The sequence below is a fragment of the Petromyzon marinus genome, chromosome 10 (assembly GCF_048934315.1).
Source record: "Petromyzon marinus isolate PM22_M1 ecotype Great Lakes invasive population chromosome 10, UKy_Petmar_22M1.pri1.0, whole genome shotgun sequence".
Lineage (NCBI taxonomy): Eukaryota > Metazoa > Chordata > Hyperoartia > Petromyzontiformes > Petromyzontidae > Petromyzon > Petromyzon marinus.
In genome coordinates, this window is record NC_133676.1 from 8809331 (window position 1) to 8835679 (window position 26349).

The 26349-nt window shown below is 43.8% G+C and overlaps 2 protein-coding genes across 7 annotated transcripts; one reads left to right on the forward strand and one right to left on the reverse strand.

Moving 5' to 3' along the window:
• The first annotated feature begins 11 nt into the window (after nt 1–11).
• On the forward strand, nt 12–26194 carry LOC116940968 (carboxymethylenebutenolidase homolog). 4 transcript variants are annotated; one of them, XM_076066125.1, is made up of 6 exons: nt 12–150; nt 19195–19456; nt 23567–23674; nt 24507–24649; nt 25011–25102; nt 25273–26194. In XM_076066125.1, the coding sequence occupies exons 1-6, from the start codon at nt 87–89 to the stop codon at nt 25450–25452; spliced, it is 849 nt and encodes a 282-aa protein (XP_075922240.1). In that variant the 5' UTR covers nt 12–86; the 3' UTR covers nt 25453–26194. The 4 variants fall into 4 exon arrangements, with proteins under 4 accessions (XP_075922240.1, XP_032807321.1, XP_032807323.2 ...); XM_032951430.2 differs by lacking the exon at nt 12–150 and adding an exon at nt 12324–12524; XM_032951432.2 differs by lacking the exon at nt 12–150 and adding an exon at nt 14270–14636.
• On the reverse strand, nt 2411–12285 carry LOC116940967 (tRNA N(3)-cytidine methyltransferase METTL2-like). 3 transcript variants are annotated; one of them, XM_032951428.2, is made up of 11 exons: nt 12127–12227; nt 11243–11493; nt 8969–9148; nt 7867–7958; nt 7376–7686; nt 7201–7250; nt 6948–7008; nt 6464–6603; nt 6222–6328; nt 5224–5289; nt 2411–5063 (listed from the first exon to the last, which is right to left on the reverse strand). In XM_032951428.2, exons 3-11 carry the CDS (start codon nt 9133–9135, stop codon nt 4921–4923), a joined length of 1137 nt encoding a protein of 378 aa, XP_032807319.1. In that variant the 5' UTR covers nt 9136–9148; nt 11243–11493; nt 12127–12227; the 3' UTR covers nt 2411–4920. The 3 variants fall into 3 exon arrangements, with proteins under 3 accessions (XP_032807319.1, XP_032807318.1, XP_032807320.1); XM_032951427.2 differs by lacking the exon at nt 11243–11493 and having other exon boundaries at nt 3544–5063; nt 12127–12268; XM_032951429.2 differs by lacking the exons at nt 8969–9148; nt 11243–11493 and having other exon boundaries at nt 3544–5063; nt 12127–12285.
• Nucleotides 26195–26349: the final 155 nt, after the last annotated feature.

Genomic DNA, 26349 nt, shown 5'->3' on the forward strand with positions numbered 1-26349 from the left:
CCAACCCCCAACCAGACCCGGCCCGATCCTCCTCAACCCGACTCTTCTTCCCGATCCACTACCGCCTTTGTGGCCGCTCCTCGCCGATGTTATCCCCTTCCTCGTCGGGACCGGCTGCCTTTTCCCAGACTCGCCAAGCCAACCAAGCCGGTCAGTCGCTTCCCTCTCCTTCTTCCTCACTCGGATTTTGCCAGGCCGGCTGCCGCCTCCTCCTCTCGAGGTCTTCCCGGAACAGAATTCGCCCTCGTTTTAACAAAAAAAAAGTTATCCTCCTTCAACGAAGCCCGGCACCTTGATGGGTTCAACCCCGCAGAGATGCCCGAGCGGAGTCTCTCCTTCTGACGCCTCCCACCCTCAAACCCGGTCCAATGCCAGCAGAGTCCTGTGGGTCCAATGCCACTAGAGTCCTGCGGGTCCAATGCCAGGAGAGTCCTGGGGTCCAATGCCAGCAGAGTCCTGGGGTCCAATGCCAGGAGAGTCCTGCAGGGTCCAATGCCAAGGGAGTCCTGTGGGCCCAATGCCAGGAGAGTCCTGCGGGTTCAATGCCAGCAGAGTCCTGCGGGTCCAATGCCAGGAGAGTCCTGCAGGGTCCAATGCTAGGAGAGTCCTGCGGGGTCAATGCCAGGAGAGTCCTGCGGGTCCAATGCCAGCGGAGTCCTGTGGGTCCAATACCAGGAGAGTCCTGCGGGTCAAATGCCAGGAGAGTCCTGCGGGTCCAATGCCAGGAGAGTCCTGCGGGTCCAATGCCAGGAGAGTCATGCGGGGTCAATGCCAGGGGAGTCCTGCGGGTCCAATGCCAGGGGAGTCCTGCGGGTCAAATGCCAGGGGAGTCCTGCGGGTCCAATGCCAGGAGAGTCCTGCGGGTCCAATGCCAGGAGAGTCCTGCGGGTCAAATGCCAGGGGAGTCCTGTGGGTCCAACCAAGTCTGTCGGGCCCCACAGATCACTCAAAAGACCTAAAGCTCCTTGCCACGGTTCACACTCCTTGAACCCTCTTGGCTCCTGCCACAAGTTATTTTCCCCCCCTCTGGACTCTCGAGCATTATTGCTTTGAGCGTCCGCTAATCTTCAGACGACTGAATAACCCCCCCCCCGGGATAACTAATGTTGGCCCCCCATAGTATTTCCTGGTCACCCCACCCCCCACGAAGTCATCAGCCACCCCCAACAAGTCTTCTGTTTCTGAGCTCCAGAAATCACTCCGTGTGCTCCCTACGGAAGCCCCCCATTGTCTTGTCGCTCAATCTACAATATTGCCCCCCCCCCCGCCAAAGGAATCACTCGCCTTCGGCCTCTCGGTCTTATGTATTGAGCCCCCCACCCCAACAAAGAGAATAACTTTGTAGCCTTCACACCCCCCCCCCCCTACAGCCTTCTATGTCGAGCTACCACACAGCACCCGTGCCCTCCACGCTCTATTGAGCCCCCCACACACTTAAGATAAGTTATTCCCTTTGGGACCCTCTGTTATCACCTCCCCCCACCACCACCACAGTCCTATCTTCTGGCCCCCCTCCCAAGAAATAACTTCCTTTGGCACCACCTACATTTTCGCTCCCGCAACGTCTGTAAACAAACACAACCAGAAGCAAAACATCAAGTTCGCACGGACGCGACAATCAATAAGGCGACAACGCATCCCGACAACAAATTGTGTCGTGTGAATTGAAATACTGAACGCACATTCAACCGTGCGCCCGATTGTACGCGATGTTATTACGGGAAGAAAAACCGAAAGACGAACGTTAAAATAAAAAGTAACTCGCATCCTAAGTGGGCAAAGCCCTCGTCAGCTAAATAAGTGACGTAGCAAACAAAAAAAGCCGTAACCCGTGCGGCACCACGCGAGGCATTTCACTTTACGCAGATTGCTAAGCTCACATTGCGAGCAAGCGCCCTTTGAGCTACAACAGGAAGATAATCCGAATAATCACCCGAGTGAATTAACCGCGCACTAGTTTGTTGCCACGATGGCAGTACAGTATGTTGTTGTTATTCCTGCTGTTGCGATAGGGAGACGTGTGCGTAGAGGAGATGATGTTTTTTTTTCAATTATTTCAAATTCATTATATATTTTTTCCTCTTCTCCCCTCCTGCTGTTTAAGGCTAAAATGGCGACCCTGCGGCACACTTTCACTGCTGCTGCTGCCACCCGTGCACACACACACACACCTGTGCCACGTGTGTGTGTGTGTGTACGCGGTGTGTTGCAAGCCTGTTGCACACACCGGAGAAAAAGTTGCGCACCCGGCGACAAACGTGCCATTAATTCACGTACACTACTTCTTAGGCGCACGTGTTTTAAAAAAGTGAAAAGCACGTGCGCGGTCCGTCCACAACCGCCCACACACCCCAGCGCAAGCACCGCGTTTTGTGCATTCGCAGTTGTCATTTTATATTGTTCACAAATCTTGACCTTTTTGGTTTTGTTTAATATAGTCGTGTATTCTTAAAACTTGCATACATTGTATTCTCAAGTGTAATGCATCAGCCTACCACGTTTAATTTTGTCCAACAACATTTATACGTCGCAGTACCGCCATTCCATTGATGTTCACGTAATCAACCCTGTTCACATATCCGCCTGTAACAGGTCCCCCGCGATGCTAGGGATATGCGACGTTATACTGTACACACAAGAACACACGTACACAAAGCATCATTTGTGCCCGGACCACCATCATACCCATAGACCCTTGTTTTGTTGTGGTTTGTCGTGTTGTGTGGTTGCTGTGTTTGCTTTGTAGCCATGGCTGAGTACTAAACAGTACTGCATGTTCGATTTTTTAAAACAATGTGTTTAGTTAATTATTCCCTTGGTTTTCTCCTTTTCATTCTTAAGATTATTGTAAAGTTTTCAACAGGTGGTCAACGCATCGAAAGTTATTTAACACAATTACATATTACATGGGAGTGTTTCATCATTACATGAAGTGCATTTCATTTTATGGAGCAGTCCAAACGTTTGGAAACATTCCAATTGTAAACTTTTTTTAAATACCACAGTACTGTAGTCATGCATAAAACTTCAATGAACCCAAGTGCCTCCTAAAGTATGCATTTGCCCAATGACAATTGATTATTTTTAATTCGTGTTCGTAATTAATAAAACTGCCAATCCCTCATACCAAACTTGAGATAAATAACCAGACCATACATAAACGGTTAGTTGGATTAGTTTACACTTAAAGTCACCCATACTATAAACAGTACTCTATAAATATCCAGTCTGTAAAATGCAGTGGGTGGTAACAGTAAAGTACACTTCATAGGCACGTAGTTTTTTCGAGAAATTATTTTGTAATTGGTGAGCTGAGATAAAGTTTGCCTACTGAAAAACTACGTTTTGAGCGGTAAAAACTACTACCAAACTGTGTCGTGGAGTTAAAGTTAAGTTTGTCAGTGTATCTCGAATTTGTAATTAAACCACTGTTATAGATTTGGTGAACCTATTGTAGGCAGTGGTGCACTAGCAAAATTAACAAAAACGTATTCGTCAATAACACTGCCTTGAAAGTAAAAGATAGAGAGGGGGGCCCAAAAGTCAAGACACAGGGTGATTTAATTTATTTTAGCATTTTCATAAACATTTTTTCTATTGTTTCTTTAAGTAAATATTTTATCTATCATACCTATTTCTTTCAGATGACATTTACAAAACTCTTCCAAGAACCATGAATGGAGACAAAACAATTGATATGTTCAAGAATTACACATGCAAACTTTAAGTCCTATATTCATATCAGAAGATAATTAATGCATGCATTAATGTTAATAGAAAGTCAGTTTGAACATTTCTTAAGATAAATAACCCTATGTTCTGACTTGTGCAATACCGGACGTTGCGGGAAATTTACTGTGTTCAGACAGTGTTATTGATACATTTGTTGAGTTTTTTTCATTATTGATGAAGCAGAACCTCTGGCTTTTACAGCTTTAAAAGTGAGTTTTTAAAAAAATATTTCGCTGGAAAGATCTCTTGGGATAGATAATCTCATTTACAAGGGTTTTCAGGGTATAGCTTCCAGTCATAAGTGGAGACATTGAGGTGATGGTTGGGATTTATGCCTGCTACCTTGGTTTTTGCAAGAAAAGTTTTAAAAATACCACTAGAAAGCCTTGTGAATGCTATCAATGTGCAAACATACAAACCAGCAGATCTATAATGTAACTTATCGCTCTCCAATATGTTTTTGAGTTGTACCGCGCATTGTACAGCATGTCTGAAACTTCGCTCCACATGTTGAAAGCTTCAGGAACCAAGTTGAAATGTTGGACATTGTGCCGATCACAGTACAACCCAAAAACATCAGTGATACAGCACAACTGTAAACACGAATCTGGAAGTAGAATTAATCATCACCGTCTCATAAATGGCAGTAAAACTGAGGTTTGAAGGTTAACCTTACATCACACCCATTACCATGTAAAAAATAATAAATTTCACAACAAAGTATTGTATAACAAAGTCACATGTGGAGACAACTTTTGTTCACGTTATAAATGGCATAAATCATTTAAAAACACATTGTACGATATCCCAAATTAGTCAACTCGACAAAACACTGTGACCAAAACCAGATATTGTCACAATCTAGCTTGTCTTGGTTTATAATACAGTGTGGAAGGCAAAGTTTTAAAACATCAATAATCAGTTTGTAAAAACAGGTAAATTTTCGAGAAAAATAGTCGCTCTAAAGTTCTTTAATGAACTGGCAATGTATAATTCACACATGTATTATAACACTTACTTTAATGTCCTGAATGCAACTTGGTTTTACATTAATGCACTGAAAATACCACCATCTGATTAACTTAAATCACACACCAAATAAGTGTTATACTTTACAATGCAAATTAAAAATTTGATGTTGGTACGACTGTTTACAGAATACACTGGGGTGATGAAAAGGAATGTCAGTCATCTCAGGGGCTTTCGATATTTGGCTTGAATCCAGACACGATACATTGTGATCTGCTTTCCACGGTTCACTTGGAGACGGCGGTCCACCAGATTCTGAACCTCCTCCATACCCGCAGATGAGAATAGTCTTGCCACTTCCTCTGTTGCAAAGTGGGAAACAAGCACAATGTTAATATGGGTACACACTGTTGACAGAAATCAAACTTTACTTAAATGAAGACGATTTCTTTTCCAAAACTTTTGGGAACAGTAATGCTTGAGGTTATGGATTTCACATAGTGCACACACAATATATCTAACCTTGGGTGAAGAAGTATACTCTTGTTCCATCACCACGTGCGTAGAAATTGTCAGCTAAGCAACGACCTGTCAGATTAAAAATGTCAATCAAAACTACTCAATTACAGTAAAAACAGTAATACAAGTGCAAAACAGTATATAAACATCGATATATAGACTTTTGTTACACTTTTTACATCCTGCACTACAGCTCATGGTAGAACTTTGTGGCATGACTCAACTTTTTCTCTATTCCAAGGACCAGGACCCATCACTGCTAGGCGTCATTTCACCACGGCATACCCCTCTGTCTAGAATATCATCTGGCTGCACATTCACAACATTCAAAATACAAAACGCCCACCACTTTTGCATGACTCTGAGCTTTGCTCCGTGTTTCAGTCATAGTCATTTACGTCTGTGAAATATTGTTATAGATTGCATTATTTTTGTGAGAAATTGACAAATAATGACAATATCTATTGTGCCGCAACATGGCAAGCCATTACAAGGGCACAAACAGCACAACATTTAATTATGGAAAAAATACCTTCTCAACAGAGCCACAGAAATATATGGCTGTTAAATTTTCCCAGGATGCTGCTATGGTAAAATGGTTAGCATACTGGCTTTACAATCCAACTTCTGGCATGGCAGTTGAAACAATGGTGCAAGTTTATTCAATCCCAATGCCTCTGTCCAGCCAGAAGTACCAATACATACACCACAGTTATTCGATTGGCGGGTCACGTGTGGTGGGGGTAAAGTGGATACTTCCACACCTTCTAAGACGTCTTTTCAACGTTTAAAATACCCTCTATTGAGGTTCTCTTCAGCTCTGTCTCGTGGAGGCCCTTTTGTCAGCAAGAAATTTAATGCTCCACCTTTACCATTATCATAAAGTTCGTAGAGTCAAATGTCTCCTATGCAAAAGTAATGTTTTATCGAAATGGGCTCGCACATGAAAAACATAAGTCATCCATTCATTAAATATTTTCGGAACTATTAAAGCACTGTACCCTTCTTGAATCGAAGCTGGGCCATGTCATATCGCCCATAGTCTCGAAAGAGGAACACACCTCCAGGTTTGAGCAACCGGCTCAACCGAGTCACAGCTGCCTGAACTCTGCAAGCAAAGAAACAATGTATGGAATGCATACACTTGTAAGTCTTGGGTATAAATTAGATCTTAACAGAGAGCCAGATCATTATCATGACATTTTTCTCCAGGTTATTTACAATTGGTTTTGTACATACATACTTTTCTGGGTGGATTGCAGAGAGTACAAAAATAGAAATTACGATGTCCAAGCTCTCTTCTGGGAATGGGAAAGTGGATGTTTCGTCACAGAGGTCATGGACAAAGGCGTGGCATCTTGAAGCATCATAGTTTTGGTGGGACTGCAAAAAGCACAATACAGTTTTTAAGAATGACCATCACTTCTATATGGAATACTTATGCATCCAACTGTACTTATACAAGTAATTAAACATTAAAAAAATGCAATAAAGTTACAGCCCCTTTGTCAATCCACTGAGGAAGGCACATGTCCACGCTGGTCAGTGCAGGTTGGTGGAGGAGGTGGCCAACGACTGTTTAAGATATAATTCGTCAATGGTGTTAGTCATGGCCGGGAATCGGAATCAGGTCACCGGATTCACAGAACACTGGACGAACTGCTAAAACCTTAAATATTAGATTTTCACAAGGTATATATTTTGTTTTAATAAAGTTAAAAGCGTACCTTGACAAGTTCCACCGCTGATTGCGAAAAATCACATCCGTACACAAAAACATCAGGATCACTGAAAAAAACAGAACAATGATATTACATCATTCTACTCAGGAAGTACAAGTCTAAACACACACATTTATTCCTATACTTCTGGCTTTAAAATATTTAGTTTCTTACAGTGAAACATGCACAAAAGCTAACCCATTCAATCATACCAAAAGGCTGGTATGTGAGTCTTTCTATGATAATATTTGCTTCTTACTTGTTTGTCTGAAGAATAGGAAAAATTGTGTTTCCAGCTCCACAGCCAATCTGTAAAAGAACACAATTTTCATCAAAGACACTGTGCTGAAAATTGATGTTACATTCAAGCAACATGTTGATTTATAGTACTTTACACTTTAAAACGTTACGTATTGTAAGGATTAGGTACATACCTCAAGGATTCGGAATGTTGCAAGTGATCCAGGAAAAGTATTACTATCATTTAGGGTCATCTGCATTTCTGCTGCATTACACAAGTCTGTTGATGCTTGCTGGCACACAGTATGGTCACCTACAATCTCAGTTGCAGAGGCTATGTGCTTTAAGTTTCTGTCAGAGGTCACTTCTGGGTCAGCCAAAGAGTCTTCTTTTCCCAGCAACTCTGGGAACTCGGTAAAGAGCCAGTTCCGGTCTTTGAAAAAGCGATTCTCATGGATTTTGTAAAAGCCATTCCAAAAATTACTGGCTTCCTTTTCATACTGTTCTGTGAATAGAAGACATGCAGAAATGTCCTTATCAATACATATACAGTACACTGGTGGCATGTTAATAACGCCAAAGGTGGAGAGATTGAACAACTAAGGCATCAGTGGCACCCCCATAAAACCATTGAAGGTTAAGAGAGAGATACCGATTATTTTTAAAAAACAAATAACAATCATACCCTGCTTCTCCTCAGGGGCTTTCTGCACTGCATTTTCCTGCACCTTGTGCCTGGCCTCCTCCTCCTGCTCAGTTGTCCACTGCACATGATCCCTGCAAAAAAAAAACAGAAACAACAGGCACCTGCAGCTGTGCTCTAGTTTGAGTGAGACCCACACGTAGCAGCATCACCTATCGTACTTAAGGGTCTGGCTTATATCACGGGACCCCAATCCAAGACACTGTCCAATGTCCTTGGATATGCAATCTTCAAGCCCTTTGTAGCTTTCAAAACTTCTTTGTATATACTTTGCCAAGCCAGGCTGCAGTGTCACCGTCTGTCTGCATTGTTCACTGGTCTTGGTCCTTCGTCCAGTCTGATAAGAAGTAATTCCTCCAAATGTGTCATAGCTCTGAGTATGCATGCCTGTATGCAAACAAGGCTATTCACCTTGTTTGCATGACCACTGGGACGGAGGCTGTAAGCCCAGGAATAACCAAAGAACAGCCAAGGTACAGTAGCATGACATGGGTTTACATTCTCATACTTTACGAGGCACCCTGGGCTCGGCCACTCTCATTCTGTCCCTCCCAACCTTCTAAGCCTCCTCACTCATTATGGCCAGGGTGGGTCTAAAAAAACATCTTAAAATAAAGGTTGTATATAGAATTGGGTAGGTTACACTAAGCAATTCAACTAAACCATTATTTTATTATTTTATTAAGGCCCACTGAGCTATATAGCTCTTTTTCAGAAGCCACAAATGATAGCTGAATGAAGTGGCTTATCATGTGGGATGAAATGTATAGCAGTGGTGAGCACACTTTTGATATGAAGTATGAACCTGCTGATCTGCATGCAGCATAGGCTGCGTGGAGGGAGTCTGGGGGCCCGGATCTGTAAATTGTTGTGATTAGTTCAGCCAGGCCAAGATGCTGTGGAAAAGTGGGTCCACTGGGCCAGCCCAGTGAGAGCACTGTCCCAGGAAGCTTCCCACTAGCCATGGAAACAAGGCATTAATGTGTCCTGAATTCATGCACCAAGCATAACAGATAATCCAGGCCTGACCACACTTGCACATGTCACCTATTATTGCAGAGTGATCCTTCACTACCACACTCACCACATGTTGTGCTCCATGACGCGGCTGGGATCGGTGAGGAGGCGGCTGCCTAGAGGAGCCATGGGCTTTTCCCACGAGCTCCCCTGCCTGCACTGCCGCTTAACCAGGCCAAGGTCCCACCTTAGTCGCCACACGGCAGGTACCGCCACCCCTCGCATTATGCTCATGGTTGGCCGCTAACTGGGAAAACAACGGAGGCAGACTACGTATGGAACTGTGTCTGGAACAATTACTGGATGCAGTAATGTGACCTCCCAATCCAAATAATAAGCAATTCATTATAAGTCAATTAATTTTAGTCATTTAAGTGGGTGTACCATGGCTTTATGACTTTTGCAAGGGAAGCCAGATAGCGGTTATGTAACAGCACATTTTTAAAAAGTATACTGTATTTAATTTTCTAGATATTTTTTAGTTTGAGTTGTGACATGGTGGGCAACCACAGCTGATAACGTCCACTTCACAGTAGATGGCGCACTTTGGTTTAGACTTAAGTAGACATAACAGTTCATGAATTTCAATATATTTACACGGACTATAAATGCACTGAATTTGGTGTCGATAAACAGATTACTTACAATTAATCACTCTGCAATACAACACATTTGATTCATAAAGCATCTAAATGTGACCACATGTCAATACGTAGAGAACAATTGGATGATAATTCTGGCAGTGGCATTTTTAATCATATGAAGTTTAGCGACGAGTGATTTGGGGAGGCAGAAAAAATTGGAATAATTTTGGTTTGTGCATATCCCCAATGGTGGGACTGAATGAGCCAGTCGAGAAAATTCCACATTCCTATGGCACAGACCACAATGCTAAAGGACAAGCCACTACTAACTCATGAGAAAAATGTTGGTGAATTAAAGTCAACACCCCATGACTGTCAGGAAGCCTTCATCCAGTAGAGAATTCACAAATGTATGTAAAAAGGCCACGACACAGAGGCATTGGGTCTCTGTGTGTCTATGTTGTGTCTCTCGCTGTGTCTCTCTGCTTGTGTGTCTGTCTGTGTCTCCGTGTCTGTGTTTTGTCTCTCTCTCAAACTTAGTTCTACCTGATGACGATTGTGTTGCAATCGAAACGTCGTATTCTATTATTTAATTTATTTTTACCAAAAGAACCAAAGAGTAAATGGATGTAATTGATAAAAAAAATGAAGTATTATGAAAGAGATGAATAAACTCCAAAAATTAAACTCAATAATCCTACAACTGTCAGTCCATCAATTTGACAACAGCACCCCATGTCTTCGGGAATTGACAGGTCACCTGTAATGGGCATCGAAATGCAACCTGCTGCAAAACGGACTTGTTCCACTCAAAGGCACTCGGTACCCCAAAACACACTGGTCTCGTCTTGTAGACACGTTACCTCGGCTGTGACCCTGTCCGTCTGTCATGCATTTGGAGCTTCGTTAATGAGAGTTACAAAAGACTTTTAATTTATTAGGGCGCTCTGGTAGCATCACTCCAATGCGCACGACACTAAACGTAAAACATTTTTCCGTCAATCAACTAGTTTTAAAGTACACGATGTATCTACAAGGGCCATGCTGAAATTAGATCTCGGACGCTAATCACGTTGAGCCTGGATGACGTTTTGATGTGCCATCACTATGCTTAAAGAGGTGTTGTGGGCTGAAGCGGGGACATTGTCAGCGGATGAAGGATACCCAAAGTCCATTATACTGTACAACAACCCAACATCTATGTTCCCTGCCTTTGTACCAATTGTGAAATATAACCCCCACGATCAGCACGGCGCGAGGTCGCTCCCTCATCCAGCAGTGAATTAGCATAGTGCTGCACGTGTTCATTCATCATCAGCCATCGTCAGTCCACTGATGGATGAACGCCTTCCAAAGGCGTCTCATTTCTGACGGTGCGAGTGATGCGATGTTAACACTCCAACCTGGGCACCTGCAGACCAGCTGATTTCATCGCTCCATCTCATCGACAGAGGACTCAACCTCGGGACGCGTTACCTCGGGGTGCCTGGAGCTCGTCTCCGTTTTTTTCTCGCCCGCTGGCCGTGAATACAATTTACAGGGTGGTCCAGATGTCTTGTGATCCTCAATTAATTGACCCCCAAACATGTTTTTCCTTTGTATATATATTTTTTTCATTTCTGTTTAAAATAAAACCCTACCTACAGAAATAGAACGTTTCATTTGAAGAAAAAAAATATAACGTTTTATAGAATTAAATGGCAGTCACGAGACATCATCTACCGTGTACAGTAAAACCTACAAAATAAAGGCCTCACCAGGCCGTGTCACGACGGGCATCGTTGGGATTGTTTTGACCATACTTCACCACGCTGGTCAGTGCGGGTTTATCCAAGTAGAGGACCTGGTTCCAGACCGATTCCAACTCGAGTCGCTCGCCGCCCGGTTGATTGCCAACCGCTGCGCCACCGCTCCTTTTAAATTAAACTTGCATACTGTGGTACCAAAATCATCGCCGCCGCGCCGGAGGAGGCTCGTGAAATAAAACGAGGCACCAGAGCGACAACGACTGCACGGAATACACAAGAGGGAGGGCATGGCAAAGGCAAAAGGAGTAATGCCCAGGATTCGATAACGTCTGGCGAAGCGAGCAAAATCGGCGACAAGACAAAACCGAACATCTTACGGACACGTGCGTTCAGTACAGCTTTGTGTGCCTGCGAGACTTGGACATTAAACAGGACTGACAGAGACACGATATTGGCACTCGAAATTTATTGCTACAGAAGGATTACTGCATCTAAGCTGGAACCAAAGAGTTGACCAACGAAGAAGAAAAAGGTTGCGCACAGAGGAAAGACATGGTGATGATGCAGACAGTGATGAGAAGGAAACTGGCACTATTTGGACACATGTAGGATGGACAACAGGACATTTTAAAAGCGTTTCGTTAGAAGAAAAATGTAAGGAACCGGAAAGAGAGGAAGACCTAATAGAGAATGGCTTGACGACGCCGACACTTATGAGATCGGTGCCAGACAGACGTGGGCACGACTTGAGCATATTGGCACAAGAGGAAAGTGGAAACAAATGACGAAACGGTGCAGTGGAACACGTGCGGGGCTATCTGCCCATGGATCGTGATGATGACCATAGCGAGATGCGCCAGAGTGTCACGGGGGTTTTGCGAGGGATGTGGTACCAGGCGTTGTGCTGGAACACGTGCGCTCCGGCCTCCAGCAGACGCGTGCCGAAGCGAGGCCTCCGATCCTGACCGGCCTCCGCCATGCCGCCACGTGTGACGTCACGCCGATAACGGGGGTCTTCCCCCCCCCCACGCGCGCCCCGCCCCACGCGTTAACACGAATGACGTCACGCGCAGACATGACGTCGCGCATAGAATTCGCCACCGGATGCCTTTCGAAAGGCGTCACGCGCTGGAAGTGTTGTGCCAAGAAGCTCACGCGAATGACGTACCACAACGCTGGGAAACATTTAACAGGCAAACCGATAATTTTGTTGTTGAAATATTAACAATACTCAAAATAACTAGCGGATATAGCAACAACAGCAAAAAACCGCGCGGTACCTGCGTCAAAGGTAATTGTTTTAGGGCAGTGGTTCTTAACCTGGGTTCGATCGAACCCCAGGGGTTCGGTGAGTCGATCTCAGGGGTTCGGCAGAGCCCCCGCCACGGAGGTCCGGACACACTTGAATTATTGTGTAAATTTGTGATGACACACACGGCCCGCTTGGCCATCACTGGCTGCAGATGATCATGCTACACTGCTTGGCCAATCAGCGCTGCGGGGAATTTAGTGCGTACTCAGTAGTCAACGTGTGACTGTTGTTGTCGTACGTCGTGTGATTTCTTTAATATTTTATCCATACTAACTATGTCGCGTAAAAGAGGAAAGTGGTCGGACGAATATGTACAACATGGATTCTCATGTATCACGGAACGTGATGGGAGTGAGCGTCCTATCTGCATGATTTGCAACGCCAAGTTGAGCAACTCTAGTCTTGCACCGGCAAAACTAAAGGAACACTTCTTGAAGCTGCATGGAGACGGGGAATACAAGAACACAACACTTGCTGAATTCAGGGTGAAGAGAGCCAGATTCGATGAAAGGGCCACTCTGCCTGCTCTTGGATTTGTACCTGTTAACAAACCGATCCTGACAGCATCGTACGAAGTTGCTTACCTGATCGCAAAGCAGGGCAAGCCACACACCATTGGTGAAACACTTGTGAAACCAGCTGCATTAAAGATGGCGAATCTGATACTCGGAACAGCGGCCGAAGGTAAATTATCCCAAATTCCCCTTTCAAATGACACCGTCAGTGACAGAATAGAAGACATGAGTAAAGACATCTTGGCTCAAGTAGTCGCGGATCTGATTTCAAGCCCGGCAAAATTCAGCCTTCAACTCGACGAAACCACAGACGTTTCTGATCTAAGCCAGCTTGCTGTTTTTGTACGCTATGTGAAAGACGACATGATAAAAGAAGAGTTTTTATTTTGTAAGCCTCTTACAACAACAACGAAGGCAGCCGATGTGAAGAAGCTTGTGGATGACTTCTTCAGAGACAACAATCTTTCATGGGATATGGTTTCTGCAGTTTGTACGGACGGAGCTCCAGTCATGCTGGGAAGAAAGTCTGGTTTTGGTGCGCTAGTAAAGGCCGATGCACCACACATCATTGTGACGCATTGTATTCTGCACAGGCATGCGTTGGCAACAAAAACCTTACCTCCAAAAATGACAGAAGTATTAAAAACTGTGGTGGAATGTGTGAACTATGTGCGAAAAAGTGCTCTGAGGCACCGCATCTTCAGTGAGCTGTGTAAAGAAATGGGCTCTGAATTTGAGGTACTTCTGCTCCATTCTAATATTCGGTGGTTATCCCGGGGACAGGTGCTGAATCGTGTTTTTGCCATGCGTGTGGAATTAGCCCTGTTTTTGCAAGAGCACCAACACTGCCATGCAGATTGCTTCAAAAATCCTGAGTTCATTCTCATTTTAGCGTACATGGCTGATATATTCGCAGCTCTCAATCATCTCAATCAGCAGATGCAGGGTGGTGGAGTCAATATCATGGAAGCGGAAGAACACCTGAAGGCTTTTCAAAAAAAGCTACCGTTATGGAAACGACGAACAGAGAACAATAACTTCGCAAACTTCCCGCTTCTGGACGACTGTGCAAGTAAGATCGAAGATGTGTCTGGAATCGGAGATATTTCTGTATCCACGGAACTGAAGCAAACAATTGCCACGCACTTAGATGAGCTTGCAAAGTCTCTCGACGGATATTTCCCTACAAGAGAGTCATATCCAGCATGGGTGAGACAGCCGTTCACGTTTGCTGTTGAAACAGCAGATGTCAATGATGAATTCCTCGACGAAATCATTGAAATTCAGCAGAGCCAGGTTCAACAGCAACTCTTCAGAACAACAACGCTCTCAACGTTTTGGTGTCGACAAATGAACAAGTATCCAGTTATTGCTAAGAAAGCCCTGGATTTTTTTATACCATTTGTTACAACATATCTTTGTGAGCAATCCTTTTCGAGGATGCTGGACATAAAAACGAAGAAAAGGAACAGACTTTGCTGTGAAAATGACATGAGAGTGGCACTTGCCAAGGTGAAGCCACGCATATCTGAACTGATCTCTCAAAGGCAACAGCAGAAGTCACATAGATTTCCAGGTATGTAATTTGTTGTGAGTTTATGCATTGTGTTGGTTTTATTCTTTGAACAAGGTAATGTTCATGCACGGCTCATTTTGTGTACCAGTAAAAAAATATCTATGTCTTGAATTTGAAAAAAATCACATTTTATTTTTCACTAAAGAGGGGTTCGGTGAATGCGCATATGAAACTGGTGGGGTTCGGTACCTCCAACAAGGTTAAGAACCACTGTTTTAGGGTCTCTTTTTTGCACTTCAGCTTTCATTTGCTCTTCAATGGCATCCTCCTTCCAGACATCTTTGACTTGAGGTAATTTTGCTGAAGTAACGAGGTCGACAAATGGGGTTAAATCCTGCACACCGGTCCGTTCGGTACCAGGCGTGTCTGTTCTGATTTAACTTGCGCTACACATTGTATGTATGTATGTGCCACAGTGCGCTTCGTGTTGCGATTGTTGATTGTCCCACGGTTTTGGCGCATGCGGTTGTGCGTTCGTCAGTCGTTGCGAACATTTGGTGGCACTGTGATGCACGCCGCATGTAGATGCAATGAAATGATCATGTTGATCAGGCTGCACCCACTTCTGCAGCGTTGCAGTCCAGTAATCTCTTGGTACAGCTTCGCTCATGCAATTGTTGCAGTAACTCCATAGCCGAGGGGCACTGTTGCAGGCAAACTCGGTGTTCAGAGTTGCTCGCTCGTGATTCCTTCCACCTGTACGAATCCTGCTGGTTTTGACGGCGATGGTGACGATATGTTAACTACCTCTCCTGGTATACAGGAGGATCGTGAGTTCCATCCCGACCCTGTGACGCCCGCTGTATATTTGGAGTTTGCGTGTTCTCCCCGTGGTCGTGTGGATTTTCCTCCAGGTTTTCCCCTCCACATTTAGAAACATGCATTGAGAGTATTTGTCTGCTGTACATTTCCACGCAACAAAGCCGCTTCGTTGTGCTATCATTTGTGGCCAGGTCGCTTCTGAAACAGAGCTATATAGCTCAGTGGGTAAAATAACATAAACATTTATATACTTAGTTTTTTCGGTAAAGTCACGTTGAAGAGAAACAACAAAATAATAAAATATATAAAACAATAAAAAAATTCTCAAGACGTTTCGACCATAACTCAAACGGTCATCTTCAGGTGTGTTGGTTTGCATAAATGTATTTGTAAACGGCGCATTTATTTATTTATTTAAAACGTTAGCGCCACGCGCAGCGATTTGGCAGTTTACCCAGGACTAGTCCATCTATATTCTGAAAAGAGGAGGGGGGAGACGAAATTTTTTATAATGTATGCTGTCTGAAAGCCACTGTAAGCGTGAACAATCAATTAAGAACTGAAATGGTTTATCAAATCTTTCCAATGATTGCTAAGATAGAATCCATCTTCTCGGTTGAAATTGTCTCTGTGCTTGTATATGTGGATAGCCTCATGAACGAATCGCTCATGGAAGCCAGATGGCTTACAAAGAACCTCTGTCTTGGAAAAGGCAATGGCATGTGAGCCTACTGAATTAGAACAATGATCTGCTACGGCCGAGGTGTTGGTCCTACCGTGTTTAAGGTCTGCTTTGTGTTCACGAATGCGGTCCGAGACATGGCGTTTGGTTTCTCCAATGTAACTACTACCACAGAGGCAACTTAGTTTGTAGACACCAGGGTATTGTATGTCCGGAATCACATCTTTTACAGACGGAACCAGATCACGGATTTTATGTAATGTGTTGAAACGGACCTGGATCTTGTGTTTATTCAAGATTTTGGAGATCTTTTTTGTGATCCCAGCAATGTAGGGTAAAGTGATGGTTTTGAAAGGCTCCTCAAGAGGGTTCTTCTTCATGGTTTGAGTGATAGCTTTGCGGATTGTATAGTCGGAGTAACCATTAGCCCTAAGAGCTTGGTGTACGTGCTTGAGTTCACTGCTTATGTGTTCCTGGTCGGATATGCATTGGGCTCTATGATACAGAGTCTTGATGAGAGAATTCTTCTGTGATGGATGGTGGTGGGAATCCGGTTTCAGATAAGCATCCGTATGGGTAGCTTTCCTGTAGACAGAGTGGCTCATTGAACCATCAGGTCTCTTTTTAATTAGGACATCCAAAAAAGGTATCTTGCCATCTATTTCGACTTCCATGGTAAATCTGATGGCTGGGTGTATGGAATTGATGTGGTCGAAGAATTGGTCTAGAGCAGGCCGGCCATGTGGCCAGATGACAAAAGTGTCATCCACGTACCTCTTCCATAAGGTTGGGCGCAGAGTGGCAGTCTGGATGGCGTCAGTCTCAAATTTCTCCATGAAAATGTTAGCTATAACTGGAGAAAGGGGGGAGCCCATTGGGGTACCCTCAGTTTGTTTGTAGAAAGTTCCATTCCAAGTGAAGTATGTATTGGTTAAACAGTGTCTCACCAGGGGGGGTACCTCAGTGTTTAGTCCTTGATGAACCAAGTCTTCAATGATTGCAATGGTGTCAGGTACAGGCACCTTGGTGAATAAGGAAACTACATCAAAACTGACAAGCAGGTCGTCTGGTCGTCTTTTTTTATTGTTTTATATATATTTTATTATTTTGTTGTTTCTCTTCAACGTGACTTTACCGAAAAAACTAAGAATATGAATTACTGCAGTCACGAAAGCTTTAAATCAAAACATAAACATTGTTCATAGCTAACGTTCGACATGCAGTACAAACGAGTCGGGGCTTTATTTCAGCTGGAACTTGCTTGGTGCTGAACTAAAACAAAAATTTCCCCCGCCGCCCAGGGGTCCTGTAAAATATTCCATGAGAAAATAAGCCGAGTACAGTACTGTATACATATTTCAAAAGCTATGCGGAACATTTGCTGGAGAGTTAATGTTTAAAGGTTCAGCGATGGGTTAATGCTCATTGTCATCGTAAAGCCACATTCCACAGCATGCGCTGGTGTGAGCGTCACGTGCTTTTCTTTTAAAAAATGTAACAAAATCGAAACTGGTTTTGTGATTTAATCCGTGATAACGCAACAAAGCTCAATTGCATATTCACAAAAGAGTACTGTTCTGGCCGAATAGCAGCATGCTCTCTACTTTATATAAACAGTACTGTATGATTCATCATAAAATACATTACATTTCTGATAATAAACTCGAAAGACCTGTACATGTACAGAGCATGCGTAACGATCAATAAACCATAAACCATAGATCAATAAACCATGATCGTTACAGTACATGGTGGTCCAGATGTCTTGTGACTCCCAATTAAGTGACCTTTAATATTTTCCCTTTGCTTATTCATTTCTTTTTTAAATAAACCTTATTTATTTCAGATGGCTGATACGAGTTCATATACTATTGAAGAACGGCTTGTAGTGAGTGTATGGGCTCATGAAAGATCAAAAACATAAAAACTATGAAAGCTATTCGAAAGGATTTCTGTGAAAGATTTAACAAAGAAGCTCCACCAAAATGGACAATACTGAGTTGGGAACATAAGCTGTTTTCACAGGATCAATTTTAGACGAAACAAGGACTGGGAGACCTAAGAGAGAGGAGCAATATGCAGCAATTGGTGAATTACTTGAGCGCTCGCCCAAAAAGTAACTAAGAAAAAGATCATCTGAACTTGGCATTCCAAAAACCACAATGTTAAGGCACATGAGAGATGATCTTAAGTTGAAATCTTTCAAGCCTGTGTTTGTCAACGAGCTAAGTGATGCTGACTTACAAAAAAGAAGTGAAGCGTGTGCCCAGTTTCTTGAGGTTTTTGAGACGCTCCCACAATGTGGTAATGTTTTTTTTTACATACGAATGTGCAATTTATCGAAGTGCACGTAATAGAAATGTTTATTTTTGGAGTAAAGCTAATTCACATTATTATGAAGAGTTAGAATATAATCCACCACATGTTATGATGTGCACGGCAATATCAAGCAAACATTGGTTTAGTCCATATTGATTTGATACATTTGTTAACCAACATTCTTATCTAACCATTTTGAGGGATTGGTTTGTTCCGCGGTTTCAAAGATTAAATCTCCTTGGGCATTTTTTGTCTCATCTGGACTGGGAACCTGCCCACTTGCAATTCCTGTTTGAGAATTCCTCAATGAAGTTTTTCAGGATAAGTGGATAGGCAGAGGCTCAGCAAATTTTACAGCACCGCTTAATTGCCACCCCACCCCCATAGAAGTCCTGATCTATCATGTGATAACTCACTTGGGAGATTTATGAAAGGATGTGACTCAAAGAAAGATACAGGACAACAGATTAATTGAAAGAGTGCTGTGAAGAATACATTTGCTCAGTGGACCTAGCAATTTGTGTAACATTTCCCAGAGGACATGGCGCCAAATCATCCTGTGCAAAGCAAATGCTGGTTCTCATACAGACTTACTGGACTCTTAACAAAGACATTGCTAATATTTACAATAATGATGATATTTAATAAAGTTATTATATGTAATTTTTATATTACTTACATTACATTACACACCCTGGCAAACATTAAGTTTTAAAGAATGAAATGGGGCTCACAAGATATCTGGACCACCCTGTACTGTACTTGTAATGCCTTCCTACGTGGTGTATCCTCCAGACTCTGAGAATTCCCAGGGAAGGGGCGAAAAGATGGCAAATGAGGCGAAGCCATGCCCCTGCGAGCTGGGAGACGTGATGCCCTACAGCGGGCAGGGCCAGGAGGTGCGAGCGGGACATGTGGATTCTTACCTAAGTGCGGCTCAGCCTGGTGCTAATGGGGAAGCCTCGGTTCGGGGCCTCATCATCATCCAGGACATCTATGGGTGGAAGCTGCCCAACACTCGCTTCATCGCAGACTGGCTGGCAGGACAAGGATACACGTGTGTTATTGCATTGCCGTACACTGTTACACCATTGCCTCTAATGTAGCAACTGGTAATTTTACATGTCAAATAATATGGTAAATGCATTTCTGTATTATTAGCTAACACAACAGGTAACACTTAACATAACGACTTAAGGTGGTAGCCACCGTTCCTAACTTAGCTAACCCATGGGGGTACTACATCACTGGACCAGGACAGTGATGTAGGTTCATCCTAGAGATGACCCAGCAGAACAGCACAGAACAGCCCAGCTCTCCGTCCACGCCCCGCTTATAGCCACTCCGGCGTGGCCGGCTCTGCCCCAGGCCACGCCCCCCTTCCCTGATCCTTTGTGAAGGCCCGAACCCGTACCACGTGACCCCCCCTGGGGCCCCTAGCCCCCCTTTTATCCGGTCACGTGTCCTGTTGGGTTCACGAAGTGTCACGGCCCGACACGACCCCCGTGACACCTGCCTACAGCCCCCATACCGAGCCAATACAGTAGTGTCGTTCTACTCCACTACACATGCATTAGCACCGTATTAGAACATTCACATACATATTAGGTACATTTATTTCCCTGTAGAGAAAATAACACTGATTATAGTTTAAAACATTAAGGGTATGGTTAGTTCTGTTATGCGTGATGTTGCATATTTTATATTTGGAATATTTTCTTTTAAACTACTATAATTTATCCTCTAGAATGACACTGCATTTTCACCTTTGACCAAAGGCATGATTTGGTTTATACATGTGTAGTCACGTTAATGGAGACAATATGGCGTTTAGCACCAGCTGCTGTCACAAGAGTGGAACTGTACGTCTTGAGCCTCTCTCTGGCACCAGAATTGATATGGCATGGAAGCGGGCCTTGGAGGCATCGTTCGGGTGACGGGTCAGAGGGAGGGCAAGTGAGGACGTGACAGTCTGGGTGAATCTGAGAGGGCACGTGACAGGGACAGGGTAGCGAGGGGGGCCCGAAGGGGGCTTGAGGGACATGTGATATATGGGCCAGAGCTTTCCAGTAGGTTCTAGAAGGGGCGTGGCCGTGGGCGGAGCCAGGCCACGCTCATAGGCATAAAAGGGAAGTCCTGAGAGCTGATCCGGGCTGTCTGTTGGAATGGAACCTGTCGGTGCTACGTCTCTTCGATCCTTGGTCTTCGGTCTTTACGCTCAGTATTGTGGGTCAGGCAGTGTGTTATTGACTGAACCGGTTATGTAGTTACCCCGTTGTGGTCTAGTTAACCAGTGTTACCTTTATGTAGTTACCCTGTTGGGGTCATGTAATAAACGTGTTGCCTCCAAGTTCAAGTGTGTGCCTCCGTGGAACCAACTTCACATGTCTAGTGGGTTCCACGGAGGTACACACTTGACCTGGAGGCAACATGTTTATGATAACACCCCAACAGGGTTTCTACATAAACGTACACAGTTACTAGACCTCAACAGGTTAACCACATAAACGGGTCAGGTCAGCGACACACTGCCTGATCCACGATGCCGAGCGTAACGACCGTAGACCGAAGAGACGTAGCACCGAGGGTTCCATTCCAGCAGACAGCCGCAATTGCTTTCGGGACTTCCCTTTTATGCTCCCGAGCATAGCCTCGCTTTGCCATTGGCCACCCCTCCTTCTGGATCTTATCAGAAGGTTCTCGACCGAGCATCACGTGTCCCTCAAGTCACCCTTTGGGCCCCCTCGCTACCCTGTCCCGGTCACGTGCCCTCTCGGGTTCACCCAGACTGTCACGTCCTCACTTGCCCTCTCTCTCACCGTCACCAGAACCATGCCCCCTTAAGGCCCGCTTCCATGCCATACCTACTTTGGTACCAGAGAGAGGTTCAAGACACACAGTTCCACTCTTGTAACAGTAACTGGCACTAAATGCCAAAGTAACTCTATTTACGTCACTACACATGTGAATACCCAATTTGGAGCTGGGTTTAATTGCAAACTCCGGTCACGTTTTTCTGTATCGACACAAGCACTGCTTCCCCCCTATGTTCCGTTTGAAATTATTAAAAGCTACCATACTGCCTCTACTTGACTACTGTGACATCGTGTATAAATCAGCCCCAAGTACTGTACTAAAGAAGCTTGATTCCATCTATCACTCGGCCTTAAGATTTGCATTGAACTGCCCATATAGGACTCACCACTGATCTCTAATTGCGTCAAACTTAACATCTCTTAATGTTCAACGGCTTGTGCACCAGACCTTATTTATTCACGATCTACTTACAAAAAAATCTGCAGACTACCTGCTGGATCTCCTCTCTGTTTCAAAGAACAAATTTGACCTCAGGTCTTCGCTCATTTACCAGCTTCATATTCCCTATTGCCGTACAAAAACTGGAGGAAGGGCCTTTGCTATTGATGCCCCCAAGGTCTGGAATGTTATTGCCAATAAACTGCAATTTGAATCACTACCTATGAGATCTTCACTCAAAACTGCTCTAGAGGAGTTGTACACCCCTAGCTGCCACTGCTATTCAGTAGCCTAATATAAAATAAAATGTCTCGCTCCGGATGACCGCTGCAAAGTTTTATCTGTATTTTGATTTAGTGTGCTGATCTCAAAGGTGCATTGAAAAAATTGATACTCCGACTGATGCTCCTGTTGTTGTGGAGTGACTCATGCAGCCAGCTATGGCTCTAGGGTTTGGTGTTACATGTTGTTTATGTCGTTTATTATGAAAATTCGGTCAGTTCCTATGATCATTGTTACATTGCTTTTATGGCTTTATTTGGTGATGTCGAAAACGGCTTTTGGTTTGCCATGTTTGTTTATTGTAGTAGGGAGTTAGACTGATGGCCTTAATCTAAGTTACTCATTGGTTTTTTTCGGTAAAGTCACGTATGTAGAAATACAATAAAATATTAAAACAAAAAACAATCACGACGTTTCGATCACAACGCAAGCGATCTTCATCAGGTGTCAAGAACAAATCACGGAGGTAAATACAACAAAAAGATGAGAGACAAGAATTCAACAAACCTGAAAAAACATTATGTGAAGCACATCCAGTCAGGCCAACAACACAGTTAGACACTTCCTGGCGGACCACGAATTTCAGAAGAGTGTTAAATTTCGTGTTCAACCTTTGGATTGCACATACCAGCATAGATAGAATGAAAAATACGAGGTACACGGTCAGTAGAAATACATATACAAGTCCACCAAGAGGTAAGGAGTGAGGAAAGACGGACAGGGAGGCAGAGAGAGAGAGAGGGGGCAGCTCAAAAAAGGACCACCTCTTGTATATACAAAACGGCAGCTCAAAAAATGACCACCTCTTGTAAATACAAAACGGCAGCTCAAAAAAGGGCACATCTTACACATAATTACAACGGTAACTTCCCCGTAGAAGTGTGATAATAAAGTATTAAAGTTTTCGTGACTGCATAAAATTACTCATTGGTTTTTTCGGTAAAGTCACGTATGTAGAAATACAATAAAATTAAAACCAATGAGTAATTTTATGCAGTCACGAAAGCTTTAATACTTTATTAATCTAAGTTGTCTTGTGGTTGTTGTTGTTTGACTTGCATCCCACTGGGATTTTTGCACACAGCGTTGGTGTATGGTGCTTTTTAAGTAATATTTTGCTGTTTTTTCCTGGATTTTCTGTTTGCACAGTCACATAGTCACTTTAAGATGTTTTCTTGTTCATGTTTTTTGTTTGTTGCGATTGCACCTGATTCAAGAGCCGAATGGCTCACAGGGCTATACCAAATAAATGAAACTGAAAAAAACAGAAAAAACGTAGGTACATGGGCACAAAGGTTGTAATGACAATGTTGGCTAAAATACTTAATGTTCCATTTCCCTACATAAACACCCCAAATTGGGCATGAATTGAATTGTGTGAGGTAGTACTCTTCAACGTTAGGCTTCCTTCCTATATGTGAAAAGCTCTACATTTAATTTGTTTAATATTCATATGGAAAATACAGCAACACGCTTTTGAGTGGGGTTCACTTTGTATAAATGAGGCCCATCTTTCTGAACAAGACCGTTCAGCAGCTGGAACAGGTTTAAACCTATGAATGTATGTACGGACCCTGAACCATGAGTCATACTACCACTATCATCTGGTGTTCTGTATGTACTCTGGTAGGTGCATCGTACCAGACTTTTTCCTGGGGAAGGAGCCTTGGAGCCCCAGCCACGACTGGAGTACCTTTCAAGAGTGGCTCAAGGACAAGCAGGCCACCAACATCGGCACGTAAGAGAACATTTATTTTTCATTATTAATTATGTGCTTGAGACTTTCTTACGTACGTTTTGCACACTGTGATATGATGTGTACATGAGGGCTGTGTAAAATACCTCTGTCAAGGCTTTACGTGGCATGTATGAGTATATGCGTGTGTACGTCTGGGAGAAGCGGTAGTGCAACGGTTAGCACGCTGTGCTATGAGCCCGGCGACTTGAGTTCGATTCCCACTCATGGCCAACACCCGTGACGATTATCTGAATCGGTGCTGGGCCGCCCTTAGGTCGACTTAGCCCCAAATGAGTACTTGGTGTGATGTGTAAACATCACTACTGGGGAGACAGGCGACCAAGCGTGGTGCTGGCCACCCACCCCCTCGTGTACCGTGCCAGCCTTCATAGGTGCTCCCTAATAGCACTTTCTCCACCAGTCTGTTAAGGCTATATTGGGGATCTTTGTCTTTGTATGTCTATGGGGAGTGGTAGTGCAGTGGTTAGCATGCTGGGCTTCGAACCCGATGACCCGAGTTCAGTTCCCGCTCATGGCCAACACCAGTGAAGATTATCTGGTAGACTCAGCCACAAATAAGCATCCGGTGTGGTGTTTAAAGATCGCCACTCAGGAAACAAAGGCAATCGGGCATGGTGCTGACCATCACCCCGCCGCTCGTGTGCCGTTTTGGTCTTCATAGGTGCTCGCCTAATGGCACTTGCCCCAACAGTCAGTTAAGCCTATACGAGGGATCTTTGTTTTTGTACTTCTGTGTAAATACTCCGACATTATGCGGTCACGCTGATGACACTTAGAAGTGTTGGTGGCTGTTGCTCTGTGCTTATACTAGGGAGATTGATGCAGCCATGGATTACTTGAAGAAGGAGTGTGGGGTGCAGCGGATTGGGGTATTGGGCTTTTGCTGGGGAGGACTGGCCGTTCATCACCTGCTGCTCACAAACTCTGAGCTGCAAGCCGGTGTCTCCTGCTATGGTAAAGTCTCCGGATGCAACCAAACTTCAAACTCTTGTCTTATATTTGGTGCCCATGACTGTAACCAAGGCTTAATTTTTGACAGAATATTCTCTGAGCTGTTAGTAGACTGGAGTTGGCACATGACTTGGAGCCACTGCCATAGGGGAGGTTCTCGTGGTGTGTAATGCATACATTTTTTACGGGGCACTGACCCAGACAGATCCAATACAGTCACGATAACTTCAAATCTAGAAAGATCCAATATATTGATACAAATTACAGTATTATAGTGTTCATACAAATTGAGTGGTAAACATGGCTGTGGTTGAGTACTGATGTTATGATATTGGTGAATTCTGGTTCCACCCGTGTGCTTCAGGTATCATTAAGATAGAGGAGTCCCGTTACGCACTCAAGAATCCTGTATTGTACATCTTTGGAGAAAATGACCCACTCATTCCATTGGACACGGTAAAGTATACATACTTGGCAAAGCATTCAGTCTTGCATCTTAACCCTACACCCCTGAGTGCAAACTATAAATTCTCATTTGTAGACTTTTTTTTAATCGAAGCACTTTTTACCTTTAGGCATTGCACTATGATAATTGTGTGGGTATTCCCATCGTGTGGCGCTATCAGGTGCAATTGCTGGAGAAACGCCTGGTGGCTGAGTGCCAGGTGGATGTGCAGGTGAAGGTGTTTCCGGGACAGACGCACGGCTTCGTGCACCGCAAGCACGAGGACATCAGTCCGGCCGACGAGCAGCACATCAAGGAGGCACGTGCCAATCTGCTCGCCTGGCTCAACAAATACGTGTGACACACTCTCACTAAGTCAGCGGTGGCGATTTAGCTATGGAGGTGACATGGTCCAGCGGTCGCACATTTGCATAAGTTTGTGATTTTAACCCAGCAGGTGTAATAACCATAAAATATGCACCGTCTGCTTTACATTCGTTTGAAACGAGTAGGCCATTGTGTGCTGGTTTAATGGTCCAAATTTAACAAATGTGAAAATCACCTGCAAATGACCCAATTGGGATTACACATAGCAACATCGCCGCCAACTGTGAAACTACTGCAGACGATGTAAAACAAAGTGTCTTCGCAATAAGAATGGCACGGATACCAGTTGTACTAAAATCTTAATTATTGCCAAGTTGGTAACATATTTTTTAGTACAAGGAAATAGCCCAAGTGTCTGATTATATTTTCAAATGTGCATAATGCAGGTAATCGATGAACTGGGCCAATAGTGGTTAATACAAAACATTTTACTGCCTTTCCAATCAAGACTATCGCTGTGCCATAGATACATTGTTTACTTTTATATTTGCCAACAATAAAACATCCTATGTCTGATATTCCCACTCCTAAAAAGCTACATTGGCTAACAGTCTCCCCATGCAATCATAATATTGTTTTGAAAGGCAAACTGAAAAGGTAACCATTGCTTGCAAAATTATCTTTTGAATACATGTGCAGAGTAACAGTTTTTGCATATTCTATTGTTGTATTCATGCCTGATTAACTTAAATTAAATATTACAGCATATAAACAAAGCTTCATTGTTTATCTTGACATTTGTCCAACAACATTTGTTTCATTGTGTAGAGTCCAATGAATGCTTAACTTATCTAAATACTGAGATGTTGCATTTAAACACTACTGCACATGAGTCCAAATTGTGTAAGTCGAGCTGACCAGGTACCTCAGT

Excerpts from the sequence above, each read along its gene's own strand:
- LOC116940967 (XM_032951428.2), bottom strand. The coding sequence starts at position 9,135 with ATGAGCATAATGCGAGGGGTGGCGGTACCTGCCGTGTGGCGACTAAGG. Across the intron at positions 7,959-8,968 it reads GTCATGGAGCACAACATGTG|GGATCATGTGCAGTGGACAA; the intron begins GTGAGTGTGGTA and ends TTTTTTTTGCAG. Across the intron at positions 7,687-7,866 it reads AGCCCCTGAGGAGAAGCAGG|AACAGTATGAAAAGGAAGCC; the intron begins GTATGATTGTTA and ends TTCTATTCACAG.
- LOC116940968 (XM_032951432.2), top strand. The coding sequence starts at position 14,411 with ATGAACAAGTATCCAGTTATTGCTAAGAAAGCCCTGGATTTTTTTATA. Across the intron at positions 23,675-24,506 it reads CAGGCCACCAACATCGGCAC|GGAGATTGATGCAGCCATGG; the intron begins GTAAGAGAACAT and ends TGCTTATACTAG. Across the intron at positions 25,103-25,272 it reads CACTCATTCCATTGGACACG|GTGCAATTGCTGGAGAAACG; the intron begins GTAAAGTATACA and ends TGGCGCTATCAG.